At 41.5% G+C, this 16101-nt stretch overlaps 1 protein-coding gene across 1 annotated transcript in view; it reads right to left on the reverse strand.

Annotated features, from left to right (window-relative positions):
* sorcs3a (sortilin related VPS10 domain containing receptor 3a) overlaps positions 1 to 16101 on the reverse strand; it is a 249982-nt gene that overhangs the window by 153474 nt on the left and 80407 nt on the right. Inside the window, exon 2 of the mRNA XM_069676841.1 lies at positions 1254 to 1321. Within this exon, the coding sequence (XP_069532942.1) occupies positions 1254 to 1321 (68 nt within the window). The remainder of the gene's footprint in view (positions 1 to 1253; positions 1322 to 16101) is intronic.

The following is a 16101-nucleotide window of genomic DNA, read 5'->3' on the forward strand; positions in this document are numbered from 1 at the left end:
TTCTTCTTCTCTCATTTAAATTTTGACAGTCTGCGGCACAACCTCACAGTATCCGTACACTTTCTGACGTTACTTTCTGGTACCTACACAGGTAAAGCACCTCACAGCATGTCAGTGCTTTCCTATAACACATTAACACGCTGACAAGTTAAAGGCAGTAAAGAGCGTTATTTCAAGTGTCCTATTTTATCCAAAGATCCGGGCAATGAATTATACCTTAATATTATTTAAACATACTGTATTCCCCCACTCCCGGACAAAGAGAGATAGAGAGAGAGCGCATGCGTATGGACTGCCGATGTGAAACAAAAACCATACATGGGATCATAAAGCCTGATACATGACTCTCAGGTGTATCACCACAGCCTGGAGTCTCTGTTAACAGGACTGAGGACTATTAAGTAGTAGTTGGATAATGTTAGGGAAAAAATTATTTTAAACAAATTCCACACCCAGTTTTCCATTCCTGCATAGCACATAATGTTTACGGCCATAATAGTGGATTACAATCATTATAGTGGAAAATGTATTGTGACAAGTCTCAGCAGTTTTTGAAACATCGGGTCCCTGATTTCTAACTGAAGCAGACAGAGGCTCGTCATTTTGAGATTCCAACAGTCTATTTTGCTCGTTGAAATTACAACTTTAGCCATTTTTTTTTCTCTCAGATATAACACAATACACTTAGATTTGAAAATGGGTTACATGCAGTTTCAACTCATCAGGGATGTTTTACCCATCCCTCTGCTATTGTATTTTTACTCTTTACAAGCACTCTTGTTGTTTCACCAGTGAGCGTGCATGTGTATGTGTGTTTATTCAATTCCCAGAACGAGTGAGGAAGGGGAGTACATGAGACAATGTGCCAAAAACAAGAGCATTGCAAACAGCCTCCGCCCTGAGTGCCCTGTCTGACCGTGCATGACACCAGAACACACTGTTCACAGCAGCAGAGGAGCTGGTGAGGAAAGGGTACAGAGTGATTACAGACAGGAGGGAAAAGGCTCAACAGGAAAACAAACGAGCTAGCAAAACAGAGACAGTGTTTACCACAATGAATCAGGTAAGTGATACACTGTTAGTTGTCACACTGTAAAAACATAACCAGCCCGATTAATAAGCAGAAGCATCAAGCCACTCCCAGGATCATCATACAGGGCTAATTCCACCTTTTGGCACTCCCAGCAGCATTGCAGGATTCAAAGACCTCTACACATAAATATTTTATCAATAAATATCTCCTGTGTACTCACCTCCAAAGAGTGCTCTCTGTGACGCTGCCAATATGGAAGTCGTACAGCTTGGTTAGAATCAGGATCACCTGTGAAAAGAAGAGAGATTTGGTCTTTTAATGAGGTGATAAAAGTGAGCGGTGAATCCTCCGCAGACAAACAGCAAACACCAAAGACCTTAGTTTAATTGCTCCTTTTGATCCTGGTCTTATCCCAGATCAAGTATCAAAGCATCTCACAAGTGATGTTACAGTGGAACATAAGATCAACAGATGGATAAGTACAGCTGCACTGGACTGTCTGAAGCTCCAAAGGTCATGAGCTTTGGGTTAAGACAAAAACCTCAATGTGATCAACGACTGTGAACAAAAGAAAGTCTATAATTATCTGTGGGTGCTGCGCCTCATCCTTGAGTCAATACTTATATATCACAGTTAGATGATGAGATCATAACCACTAATTTCTGTATTCAATTAAAGTTCTTATGAAATTTAAATAGATTTTTGAGCTTTTGCTATGATACACGTCTTGAGCTAATTCCAACTAACTGCAGATACTGGGCAAACAAAAGACCTATTGTGGGTATTCTTAACGGTTTGGGAAACATAAAATGTTAATTACTCATCCTGCACTTGAGGGTATTTACTATAAATGCCAATCAGTGTCCACCACAAGTCCTTCCCTCGCTTCCTGTTTTTCAAGGAAACATGTAAATATGCAAGATCAAATAGCCCTGCACTAGTCGTTTCATTGAACTTTAAAGACAAGGTGCAGAGCTCAAAGTGAAATCTGAAAGGAGTTCAGAGTACAGACACCGTCTCAACTGGATGCCTCCCCCATGAAAACACTTTGATGTTGGGCAATATCCAACTGTGCAAGACCCCAGGGCAGACCAAGAACACGCCAGAGGGGTGTCCATATCAGACAGGTCTGACCTTCTTGCTACCTTGTACTGCCATCGTGATCTAGACCTGGAAAGTGCCTGGGAAGATCTTCCCTGTCTAGGGTGGTGAACAAAGTTTAATTATCCTTAGGCTGTAAACCTAGATCATGTTTTGGAGGGTTACCAGAAGTCTGGGGCAATATCCCATATATTATTTGTAGAAGTGGTCGCACCCATTTTGATGTTTTAAATCATCTTGTTTGGTTTTTTGGCCCTCACCCTATTGTTTCTGTGGAGCCAAAGGGATCATATTTGGACAACAGGGTGGATACGCATTAATACATCTTTATCCGGGTTGACAGGTTGCCATGGGAGCAAATTGTCAATCACTTACAAGCACAACCTAAAACATGCCCTGCTGTTGTCTATTTTAATCTAAATGGAATAAAACTTCACAAAATCACATCATGTTGTATTTAAGAAGACTTGAAGCAAGCGATAGAGCCCATAAAACCATTGGGAAAATGCTCACTTGGGTGATAAATGAAGTGAGAAGAAGGATATTTTCTCATAGACTTGAATTCAATCAAAACTCTTCTTGAAACGAGTAGAGTTGCCGCCTGCTGGCCATTAGAAATAATGCAGGTTAATAATAATGCTGGTTTTTACAGTGCAGGAGCAGCAGATACATTTTGCAGGCAGATTTATATTGTGCATTATAAAGTTGTTGTTAATCTACATTTCATGTTTATTGCAACGTGTGAGCTTAACTTACTTCTGTCTAGAGCTTAATTGAACATAAGACAATTAATCAACTTAACGGTGGTGTTCTCTGTAATCGATAGAAGCAATAATATTTCAAATTGGCGCAATAGCTGTGGAGAAAGTGTCACACCGCGGTGAGGTTTGTCTCGTTCTGGGTTTTTTTGTCTCGTGACTTCCTGTTTTATTTTGAAAATTAACTCTCCTCTCGTTTCAGGTCACTTGCCCTTCATCATGTGTCACCGGTCTGATTGTCTCCCCTGAGTCCTGATCGTGTCCACCTGTTCCCCATTACCCTCATGTGTTTTATAGTCTGTGTCTCCCTTTGTCTTGTGCCAAAGTGTCTCGTCCTTGTCGTGCACCACAGCCAGTTTGCCACAGTCCATGTCGTGTTTCAGCCGTGTTATTCTCACGCCACCTAAGCCAGTTTTTTTGCCTCCTTGCGAGTGATTTTTTGTTTGTACATTTCATAGTTTAGTGCCTAGTTTAATTCTGTTTTATAGCCGTTTTGCCATCCTCCCTTGGAGCGATCTTTTGTTCTTATTAAAGAGCCTCCGATTTTGAGGAGTGCGTTTTATTTTGGTCCGTTTTCTTACGGAGTTTGGTTTTCCTCCTTCGGGAGTGATTTTGAGTTTTTTCATAGTCTTTTGCGTGCATTGCGCCCCTCCCTCTGAAAGGAACGACCCAGCGAGAGACGCTGGAGTGAAATACTACCCTTTTAGCTGCAGGCAATGGCTCAGAGCGGTACAGAATCAGAAATGCGACGAGATTATACCGGTGGATCGTCTAAAACATCTTCGGGTCTGCAGTCTACATTTCAAACCTGATGACTTTGAATGAGACATGACTCAGTTATAAATGTGAAATGTCTGGAAGGGAAAACAGGAGAGCAGGCAGCGTTTCAAGGAAACTCACAGAATAAATGATTACATTTTTCAGTATGTTGTTTTCTCAACTAAACACTGCAGACATCAGAGGCGGCGTCCTGGACTGAGGAAGTGTAGCCTAGCAAGCTCCCAAGCCTACACCAGATGACGCCTTTTACGTAGACTGGCGGAGGTTTTCCAGGGCCCATTGGAGAAGCGGATCCTCCAAAGGCACAGAGCGAAATTGCATTTTTTTCCTACCATAATGGCATTAGCTCCGCATAATAGCATGATAGGACTGAGGTTGAAAATCAGCAAAGTGGCCCTTTAATCAAAATAATTATTGTCTGTCTTTATCTAAAACAAAAAGTGCATCCTTCATGTGACAGAATAACTCATTTCCTTAACTGTAAACTTACACTACATGGTTCTAGTAATTGATAGGCATGTTGGGAGGTAGTGCTTTGCATAATCAACACAGTGTAACCAGCGCTGTCTATGCCACTTTCAAACTTAGTGTCTCTCTTGATGGAGCATACTACCATCTTCTCCCCGTGGAAAAGCCTGATCCAACAGTCTCTGTGTTCCCAGCTTTGGTCTCTGCTCTTTTGGAGAGATAATCAGCAGGCGGGGCACTTTGATAAGCACTGTGAAGTCTTCAGAGCGAATCACAAGACATGAAGGCCAAGTCTGCTGTGACAGGATCAGTGGTCAGCTGTGATACTCCACTCCAGAGTGGAGGTGCACAGAGACAGCTGGGGAAGTTATGAGGTAAGAGGTACAAAAAAAACACCCTTAAATACACTTAACCATCTGGTAAAATACACGACTGATATTCATCTCTGCTTACAGAATGAAGTCAGGGATGCATGAAAAAATCAGTCAACCAAATGTGAAAACACAGGAAAGTGTGCACACACAATTATTTAGCATTTATCACAAACATGACCTGACCTCCCTGGGGGAAACATACTTTTACATAATAGATGCTATTTTCATCCATCTGCTGTACTGTTTCCCCTCCCTGACAAAATGACCGCTGCTCCTCCTCATTAGCATCACTCGTTAGCATTCCCCTCCCCGAAACAAGCTTGTTTAAATCAACCCGACAAGCTTGACTTGAGTCACTTGGCTGGGAGGGGATGCAGGGGGTGTGGCTTTGTCTCCTCTGACAGGGATCAGCAATCAAGGCTAGATGAGAAGAAACTGATTCTCTGTACAGTTTGGAAAAGAACCAGTGCCCTGGCAGTCTCAACCTCGTCGAGGACTCGAGAAGCCCAGAGGCCTGCAGACTTCAGAGACCTTTCCACCTCTGGCTGAGCCTCACTGTCCCCATAAGCCCTTTGAGCATGCCGGCCGCTCACTGGGGACCCTTGGATGGTTCTTGTAGGGAAGATGTGCCACATGCCCAAGGGATCGTCATTCTAAGACTGTGAACATACGGTTCAGGCCAAGCAAGCCTGCTGTGCCAGGGAGAGATCAATGTTGACTATGATGAAAATTGATTCTTGCTATGCAACTGCACCACATAGAATACTGGATCAATGTGTGATTGTGTGTTCGTCTGTGTATCTGGATGCATATTTGTTGGAAGAGCGTACTGTATGTGCTTAAATGGCCACTGTAGAAACATTTGTGTGTGTGTGTGTGTGTGTGTGTGTGTGTGCTCCTATGGGCTTTCAGCTGTCAGAGATGTTTGGTCTCCTCTCCCCGGATGGCGACAACACACACACACACACATACACACACGAGTCGTCTCATCCCCACACGACAGTCTGACTCTGAAATTCACAACCAGAACAACCAGAACACCAGCTGGAAAACGGAATATACAAAAACTACTATTCAAGTGCTTCTTCAGAGGACGTCAAAATGCTCAAAAATATCTCTTCAGTCAACCATAAAAGCCTTTGCATTGAATTCCGTGCATTAAGCCTCAGACGTGAATGGAAAAGACTTTCAAGCGATTCAAGGACCACCACACAGATGTCCTCTTCTTGTTTCTTTACGTGCTTGTTTACAAATAGTCATGGTTGTTGTTGTTCAGCAGACAGTGGGTGTAGTGGAAGAAAAGTGTGACATGGTGCCTGCATTTCACGTACACTCTCCCCTCCTGCATCCCCAGTTGACTTGCAATTATGAAATCAAAATGTCACTCACATTGCACTTGCTTTACCCTTGTTGTCTCAGCAATTAACCAACTGTTGTGAAAACACATTATTAGCCTAACTAAATGTCCCCCTGTCATCAAAGACCAAGTCAGAGTGCCGAATACAATTTCGAATGTTGTTCCTCTCATGCTAATGACAGTGCTAAAGAGAAAAAAGTCTGTATTTTCATTGCAGAGCAATAGTTTAATTGTGATAAAGATGTGAAGAGTTTCACCTTCACTGTTAGTAAAAGGTAAATGGCAGCTTAGCAAGGAAATTTAATTCCACTTAATTTATCCACTATTCATTTGTAGAAAGCTATTGAATCATGTTGATTGAATTCATAATTTTAAAAAGCAGGGCCAGTGCTCGTCACAGTCCCTTTGCTTCTGGTGCAAACCAAGAATTAAAAACATATTTCATTACAGCACTAAACATAAGCTCGAGTTCTTCTACTACAACTGATTAGAACATCATATACTAAATAATGCTAATGTTAGTGAAAAACAAATATCCCTTTCCCACCTAAATTTAGCGTGTTGACACACGGTTTCAGACCCGGAAAGACCTGCTTATAAATGCTGATTGTCTCTTTTCCCATTGCCAGTGAAGTATACTCCTGTCGGTCTCTTTTCTGCTACTTCACAAACGTGCCGGAGACATGGTTAGTAAACAGTGAAGGTGTTACGTTGGTTAGGTCTTTATTGTATCTATTACTCATCCAGTCTGTTTATCAAACTCGGCGCCGACAAATTTGGAACGATGTTCGAGCGCTGCTCGGACGGAGACGGGCGGAATTTGTAGCTGAGATGACAAGGAGTCGCAGAAGTTACCGACGGAGCATTGCATCGCGCCGGAGAGGGGGCCGGAGATTAGCGTGTTGACCCGGGTTTTGTGTTCCCATCAATGCCAATTGCCGCCGAGGCAATAATTACCCAGATCTACTGCAGAGTCATTTGATCCGGGTCTGAATGCCGATTGTAACCTTTTCCCATGAAGCAAAAAAGCCGGGTGTAAGCGGGTTTTTTGACCAGTGGAAAAGCTAACCCGCCTCAATGATTTACAGTAATTAACGTTAGCCCAGCATCCTCCAGTGTCAGACCCTGAATCCAGAACATGTTTGTTCTCTGCGGGTGAAAATCTGACTAACCTGAGCATTCATTTCTGTTTCCTGCACAATTAAATAAATGACACAGGATTTTGAATGTTTTCGTCACAAACTCTGTGATTTATACTTTTGGCATTAAAGCAACTTGTGAAAGAAAAATAAAAGATTCAAAATGTTATTCCATATCTGTAGCAGACGAAGACACTTTGTATTTCACCTCAGAAAAAACATATAAAGACATGGACTTTGTACACTTCATCCTGAACAAAGTTCTCTCTGTGCCTTTGATTGCAAAATGTCATGGTTCCCCAGTATTGACAGACTAACACACAACTGACAACAAGCTTTTAGTAGTGTGCAAACAAACGTCAGGCTAGTCAACACCAAAATGGCAGCTGGAACTGATCATTATCTAGAAGTGATTAAGCCTCTCAGTAGCATGTCAACAGCTGAGCAATTACTCTGTCAATTGGCGAGAGCTATTTATGAGACACATTGTCAACTGGTGGCAACAGAGCAACCAGTTGACATGAAGGCAAGGCAGAAAAACGCTGAATCCTTTCACACAATCTGGCATGACCGTGAAAGAAAAAAGGAGCGATTGACTTAATAGTAAGTGGATAAATACACAGTGAGATGTTTTTGTGAATAATTGTATGAACCACGGTGGAGACAAATAGAGAGTTACAAAGAGGCTAACAACAATAGGGGCCACCTGACATGAACGAAACAACTGTCATTTGTTGCCTTTGTTTGCCTGCTAGCAACAAAGAGGGCTGGACTCCAAGTGTCTGTCTGTTTACCATTTTGGTCAAAGCGCTGTTTAACCCGTGCTGTACGAATAATGACACACTCACTAACAGAACAACTTAATAGCAGATAGGCATTATAGTCTTCAAGATTAAAGCTGAACTCATCAATATTTATTTTTACAATGGATCAAAATAACGTGTCACTGTTCAGCCCCTCATCATGGAAGGAATTGCCTTCCGTTCACTTCCCTGAAGGTGGTGATACACAACTTTTATATAAACATCAACAGGCAACATAAACATCAACAAGCAACATGATGAGACACGGGGCAACAGGCCTATGGGCAACGAGGCTCTCTATAGTCCTCCCTTCCAGTCACAACTACGGCGTCACCATAGCAACTCGTATGACCGCAATTTAAGCTAGCTCAAACGATTTACCACACATTCACTTACCAGAGTAATGTTTTATCAGTATGCGTTCCTTCACCTCGGTCCACTCACTTGGATGGCCGCCATTGTTCAGAAAATGCTTCAGGCCAGAGAGATCACATGACCCAAAATCTGGGCTGTGATTGGAGCATTTGTGATGTCATTCTGTTTGTTGACCACAAGAGGTCGCTGCTGATCTGACATTTCCAGATCAAAGGAGGTTGACGCTGTGTTTGTCGCTGTGCAGCGGCAATGACACATCATACAGATGTGGATAATTGTGGACTTTGCCTGTCAGCTTGTCTTTAAAACTCTGTTGTCCCTGCTGCTGTGTTGACCCTGTCACGTGAACCTCTGCCTCTACACTGCCTCTACTGTTCATGCGCATGCTGCATCTTGTCTCTGCGTAGCACAGGACGTGCACAGCCAGCCCTCCAAACAGACTCAGGAACGCAGAGTTAAAAGCATGCATATCTAAGAATGCTTGGGAACAAGTTCTACAGATGGCAATTGACGAAGGAATCTGGACTAAGATTTTAAAAACAGTTCATTCCTCCTCGATGTGCGCTCGACACTCTTTACTTCAATTTAAAGTGGTTCATCGCGCCCATCTCCCTAAATCCAAATTAGCTAAAATATATCCCCAAATCGACCTCACGTGTGACGGATGTAAGTCCAACACTAATCCACATGTTCTGGTTATGTCCTAACTTGGAAGGATTCTGGAAAGCTATTTTTGATGCCCCTTTTTGATGCCCTCTCTACTATGCTAACAGTTATTGATCCAAACCCCCTCATGTCGCTTTTTGGAGTGGTTCCTGAGGGGATTACCTGCGGGGGGCCGAAAGGTTGTAGCTTTTACCACGTTCTTGGCTCGCCGCCTGATACATTTGAAATGAAAGGACGCTGCCCCACCTTCAGTTTCTCATTGAATAAGAGATGTACTAAATAACTTGAAACTTGAAAAAATGAGATGCACACTGCATGGTTCTGAAAAGAAATTCAATGTGTGGAGATCTTTCCTGACATTTTCTGACAAACCTTCCACACAGGTGAATGAATCAATGCTGAAATTACATCCTGACCCTTGACACATACTCTACATGGCCTAATCATGTTGCCTCTGGTCAATTATTTTTTTTATTTATAACAGCATTTCTACATCAGATTGCCTTTGTTACTATCTCATTTCTTAACTGTTTGAGTGACAGCTAGGGGTAGGGGATTGCCGGGTGTGGGATGGGTAATGTGTTTTGTTCATGTGAAAATGCTAAAATTCAATAAAAAGAACTTTGAAAGAAAAGCAAGTATATCTCCAGCTTAATACCTGCTGCTTTCACACATCGGCTCACTCTGACTTCACACAGACACAGGAAAAAGTAAGCTCAAAGTCAGGGTGAATGGACTCGGCTGTTTGAGTTCACACATACGGTACACCCCTCCTGGACAATGTAGGGACATTTTCAGGATGGACCAACCCATGGAAAATTACCATCATTAGTACCATTATCAATTCATCCCTTTGAAAAAATAGAAAGGGTTTGTGATTCTGGCCTCTCGGATCATTGCTAAATAATCACTGAAGAGTTATTATTACATTCTACCTGTATGAAATTATTTCTGTCCTAACGTATTTTCATACCTAAAGACCTTAATGCTGTTTGTAACATGATTACTATGATACCCATACTGCATTTGACATGTTAATTAAATAAAATCATTTAATCTCAGCATCATTATTCTTACATTGCATTTAATTTTTATGTTTTAATATTATTATGTTAATTTGTAACCATCGTGATTATCTTTTTACTTTACATATTTATTAATATACAGCATACTTCACTTACAAGGAAAATATCACTATATGCACACACATCATCACCCACTCATACCTTACTTTTTAAAATGAGTCATATTATTTATTTCTCTGCTTTGTTATAGAAATGCAAGGCATACGCTTCTCCCAGCTTATATCATCACATACATTACTGAAACTGTCTCTAACATTGCCGTTCTTGTCAAGTTGTTTTTGTCACCTTTTATGTCGTGCAATCACACCAATACTGAAAGAAGTGAGTTTGTCACATGGTTATCGATTGACGTGCTCCACAGGATCTTAGCCTCGAAAATAAGCCAATGTACAATATCTCTAATGTCACGCCTCTACTTCAGTCTTTAATAATGTGATGATTTTGAGCAGAAGAAAAGGATTGCACTTGGTACACTGGAGCCTGGTGCGTTGCCTGGCTGCGACACACACTGTTGAAAAGCTTCTCTGCTACATGAAGGCCATCAGCGGATTCAGGGAAGTGAGGCAGGATGTAGAATGAGTAGTGTTTGCGTGTGTAAATGCAGTCCACCAGGGTTTGTTGTAGCAGTTGGCGTGTTGTATTCCCATCAAGGCCTCACCAGGGAGACGACTGCAGGACTGTGCTCCTTCTGGACATCCCTCACTCCGCTTCCTAGCAGCGCCCTCCTTCTCTTTCTCTCTCTGTCACTCAGCTGCTTCTCGCTCACTCTCACGCTCTGTGTCTCCATCTCTCTGGATCTGAATCACTTCCTCCCTTCTTTAATTCCCATCCTCCCCTCTATGCCTCCCTGGAGTGAAGTTTCTCTCATTTATTGCATCCGTCATTTGTCTGTCGTTCCCGCGTTCCCTCTTTCCTTGCCGGCCACATCTCACCCCGCCATTACCTTACCAACTCTGAGTGTTCCTCCAGACCAAAGCCACTTTATCTCTGTTTATCTGGGCTTGTCTTTTTCCACTTCCTTCTTTACTGGTCTCCCTTGGTTTTCTTTATCTTCCTGTCTTCCTCTTATCTCTTTTTTTTCAGTTGTTTTTCAGATTCCCTTCGTAATGTGCCCCAACCTCTGCTCTTCACCTCCACTCTGCCATTCTTCCTCTGGTTATCTCTTCCTAATGCTCTTCCCTTGCTCCCTACTTTCACTTTACTGCTTTCTTTAGTTCTCTCCTCTCCCTCTCCACCACTTTTCTCTGTTTTGGCCTTTTGAAGCAGTCAGGCATGGACTCTGGGCTCTGTAGCTGACAGAATCCCTGATTATAATCATTTTTAAACAAAGCTGTTGTTGAACTTCAACATGGGTTTTAATAAGAGTGCTCCTTAAAGGGACCAGTCACCTTTGTGTTTACTTACGGCTAATAAAAGCTACTGTAAAAACAATCCTTTAAAGTTGCACTTGTCAACATTTTTTTACATAAACAAAGACCCAAAAGACTTTGCGTTATGTCATACAGTATACTCTTAGTGATGAACTCATTCTTTACCATGTGTAAATGGCCCTCTTACAGGTGGCAGTAGCATGTATTAGCTAGAGCCTTCATGCCTTTTGCAGTGGAAAACAGGGTGACAAAAATTTCAACTAAAATAAAAAACCTATTCCACTCTGATCATAAAATGGGCATTCATTCAAACTAATTAATGTGCATTAAAACTTATCGAAGGTTCAAAAGTATTTAAAAGTATTATTTTCCATATTTCTACATTCAGAATTGCTTTAGTTCAATATGTTCTGTGTGTTGTTTTTTCTTAAGAATATTTTTTTGTTTTTGTATGCCTTTATTTTAGAGAGAGGACAGTGGATAGTCGAGGAAATGGGGAAGAGAGAGTGGGGATGACATGGGACAAAGGGAGGCATCAAGGACTATAGCCTCTGTATATGGTCACCGATTTAACCGCTGAGGTCAACCAGCACCCATGTTTTGTGTGTTTATATATAAAGCAAAATCCCACCCTGAAGGGGTTCAACCGTGATAACAACCTGCTCACCGTACATTATCCCACTTATTACACGGCTTTTTACTAACAAAATCAATAATTTGACACTTAATATTGATGCGGAAATGATTTTATCAATTTAAAAATGATTATCTTTATGTTTTCCATTTAAAATGGTCTCTTATACTCATAGTGAGAGCTATGTCCATAGCAACAGTTAACTCTAGCCTTAAAAAGAGCTAAGCTAGCTGTTTTTACTCACATTGAATGGAACCATTTCCTCTGATAGTGAAGTAACACAAGGTAACAGGACCACAGGAATCAGAGCAGCACCTGAGGTTTTCTGTGTCATCACTGTCAGTCTGTTGACATTTTCTTCTTCATTCACCGTCTTTAAACTCCGCTGTATCCCATGCTGTGTTCTGTTTAATGTTTACTTCATGTGCCGTCTTCACTTCTGTAGATCGTTCTGTCATAGCCTTGACTTTTAACCTTTATTGCTTTCTCTCTGCTGTTTAGTAATTTCTTTTCCCCCATTGGTGAACAGGCCCACGTCAAATTTACCGGGGTTCTCTCAGTGGATTGATTGTGTGATTAGAGCCAAGTCCCTAGCAACGGTCTGTTCTTCATAGCAATGGTCTGTTATCGAGAAATAGCAGACCTCAGAATGTCGTAATTAATCCGTAATCAGAATCAAGTATTAACATAGCCGTGTAATTATACTGCTTAGTGACTGATATAACCTTTAAGCTCAGGTTTTACAGATTCTAGATTTGATTTGAAAACATTCGAAGAAATGAAATCACAATAAACAAAAATACCAAGGTAGGTACTGGAGGACCTTTTCTATTGCAGGGTTCTAAGGACAAAAACTCGATTTAAAGTGAGCACACAAAAACTTTCCTTCTTTAGCATTATGAGTGTAAGAATGTTACTCTGCATCAGTCTGCTGCTGAAGCTAAATCGCCAAAGTAACAACAAGCTAAACTCGTCTAGACGTGGAACTTTTTATTATGAAAATAATTTCTTTTTTACTTAAGGACCCATACAGCATTGCTTTTTTCTTTACAGTTTATCTTTACAAGCAATGGATATTATTTCAGGGCCAAGGTCCTTCATTGAATTGTGCTATCATTGAACAACAAGTTTGTGCTTGAGCAGGAGACATTGCATTCAAAAGAGAGCTGAAGGATCGATACAAGGTGAGGAGAAGGTCAATTGATAAAGCAATCAAGTGGCCTGCATGGCAGCAGTGAGATTGTGAGTTTTATCACCTCAGCTGGACTTGTAGACGGAGGGAGGAATAACCTTTACAGCACACTGAGATAAGCGTCGTATTACACTGTGCATTCCCTGCCCCCCAAAAAAGTTTTGGGTGCTTCCATTTCACGCGAGCACACTATATCCTCCCTCAGCTTCAAAGGCTCATGATAGAAACGTTACCATAACAACCTCTGTCTGTAAAGCAGCTGCAAATGCTCACAGAGCCGCTCGTTCTGGGTCCACAGTTTCTCGAAGTCAAGAGAAACCCGCTGCTATCTTCTTCAGACAGGATTTATAATTTGTCAAAAGTAAGGATATTCTGGCACGGCTGATATGAAAATGAAACGTACCAAAAGTCAAAAGGAATTGGAAAGGGATTTCTTTAACTTCTACTACTTTCTGCTGCACTACCATGAGCTGGCTGTATGTATGCACAGCTTGATGCTGAGCTGCTGTGGGTAACATTTGCTGCCATTTTGAATGATAGCGGTAGGCTGGAGGATGATTCATCTAAAAATAAAAGCAGTGACAGTCCTTCAGATTCAAATCTGTATTTCTCAAGGTTTTTCTGGCATGTCTTCCCTCCTCCTGCAGCACATCTGCAATGCTTCCTGCATGAAGCCCATTTCACAGTGCAAGGTAAGACATCGGCCTCATTCCAACACCTAATTAGGCTTAACTAACTCTAAAAATATTTGCAGATTCAAAAGGAACTCTACATCGTCCTGAACAAACAAAGGGAAAAATTCAGCTCCTCCAGTCTTTGGTTAATGGGAGAATAAAGTCAACGTTCCTATTAATAGTCTCCATTTGCATCTGGCTATTTTAGGCATTTCAAGAGCATGCAGGACACATGTTTTCCTATTTGCCCATTATTTCCTTTCCCATGGTGCATCTGTCTCCCAGGCCAGCTCCTGAGGAAGTCAAGCGAAGCAAACACTATCTGGCTGGCTGTGGAGCCTGCACCGGGGGTTAGAGCTTATCACAGCGCAGGCAAGGGTGCAATAAAAACAAAGACTGTCCAGACTCCTTCGCTTTAGCCCATCATGCTTTATAACACAGAGGCAGATAGAAGAAAGGGAAGCGCTGGCATTTCATCGACACAGAGACTTGCCAGACGTGCCAGTGAAACAAAAACACTCCCACAATCTAATGAACTAAGGCTGATTATAGGAAAGAAAAAAAACACAACAGTAAAAAAAAAGAAAGATTTTTGAAGCAGTCCAGTTTTCTTTGTTCTCCTGCTTCTATTATTCCACATCTTATTAAATAAATGGAGGGTTAATTCAGTAGGTGCCTGCAGTGACAAACTGGGAGATGTTCAAAGAATTTCCATGTCTCAGAGGGAACTATTTTTATAAGAACGAAGCCCTGCATGTTCACTAATTAGAAAACAGGGGCAGTGGCTGCAGTGTAAATGCGAGGCAGCCGATACCTCGTGTTGAAAAATGGACTGCGGCACAGAAAAAGCTCAGAATGTCACTAATAAGATGCCGTGGGAAATAGCCTTTAAGTACGTGCAGCATTGTTTGTTTCAACATGTTCTCTCTGTTAATGATAGCTGCAGTCTAAAAAGACGTAAACAAGGTACAAAGCCCGTCCCTGTCTGAGAGGAAAACTATAAAGAAATGAGCGATCACACTGCATGCAGTGCTTGTATGATAAATGTGCCACAGATGTCACTACTTTTTGTATTTTTATAACTTCATTCTCTTTATGTTTTTTTTTTCTTTTTGGAAGATGTGATTGTGTTGAGTCACAATTAGGAGGTGTCAAACAAAAAGGGAGAGGCCCAGGTGCAGACTATGGTGATTTATTAAATAAAAATTTTAAAAATCTTCTTAACAAGAAAAAGACCAAACGGGCAAAAATCCACAAGGCAATTTAAAAGTCTTAATACCACCAAAAAAGGGAAACAAAAAGGCAGAACAAAGAGTCTTACTGTAAAGAAGGTAGGGAAACAAAGGTCCAACAAAAATCCAATAAAACAGGCGAGAAACACAGGCGGAGCCACGAAGAACACGAGGAACAAGGTTACAGGATGAAGGACAACGAACCAGCACAGAGACATGGGAAGACAAGGACTAAATGCCCTGGGGAGGTGAGACGAATCGGGCACAGGTGAGACAATCAAGGGAGCAGGTGAAAACACTAAGGGCAGGGCACATAATCAAACAGGCGGGAAAACACAGAAAGGCAGGAAGTTAAAGACATACATGGGGCGAAAACTACAAAATAAAACAGGAAACACTAAAGCCAAACTCAAGACTGTGACAGTAAAAAGAACAGGAAATGATTTCTAAAAAATGAAATACATAACTAACGAAATAATGACGGGAACACAAACTAAACACAAAATTAAATAATGACAACACATGACATGTTAGTGACTTCGAAACTAAATACAAAACCAATGGCAAATGGGTCAAGAGATGCCATTACAATAATGTTTCTTATTGTTAACTACGGTCAGTGCTGGAATTTAGTATGTGTCAAAACTAATACGTCAATTTTAAAGGTGTAATCTCGAACATTTTCAAGTCACTATCTGTCGCTCAACGAGGTAAAACAAGGGTGATTGAGTCTGTGGCCCACTGATGAAAGCCTTTGCATTTGCAGAAGTACAGAATGGGTGTCTGGTGCGACTTTCGTGGAAAGAATCACAAGCGAAGCCCAGTTAGTGACGTATTTTCCATCACCCAGCAGTGGTTGGTCTGCCAGAGAGGGTAGTCGGAGCTAAGCGGCTGCTTTTCCGGTCTCTGCAAGTGTTGTGAGTAAATAGTAATCTACTATGGCTGAACAAACAAAGAAAAGATCATGACTACAGATACAACTTCAAAAATAAGTGAAAATCCAAAGAAAAAGAAACAAATTGGACGCTCAGATGAAGGCAAACAGTCTAAAAAGGAAAGC

The sequence above is a fragment of the Semicossyphus pulcher genome, unplaced genomic scaffold (genome assembly GCF_022749685.1).
Source record: "Semicossyphus pulcher isolate SPU_LCO1_2020_fin unplaced genomic scaffold, fSemPul1.0.p SCAF_27, whole genome shotgun sequence".
Lineage (NCBI taxonomy): Eukaryota > Metazoa > Chordata > Actinopteri > Labriformes > Labridae > Semicossyphus > Semicossyphus pulcher.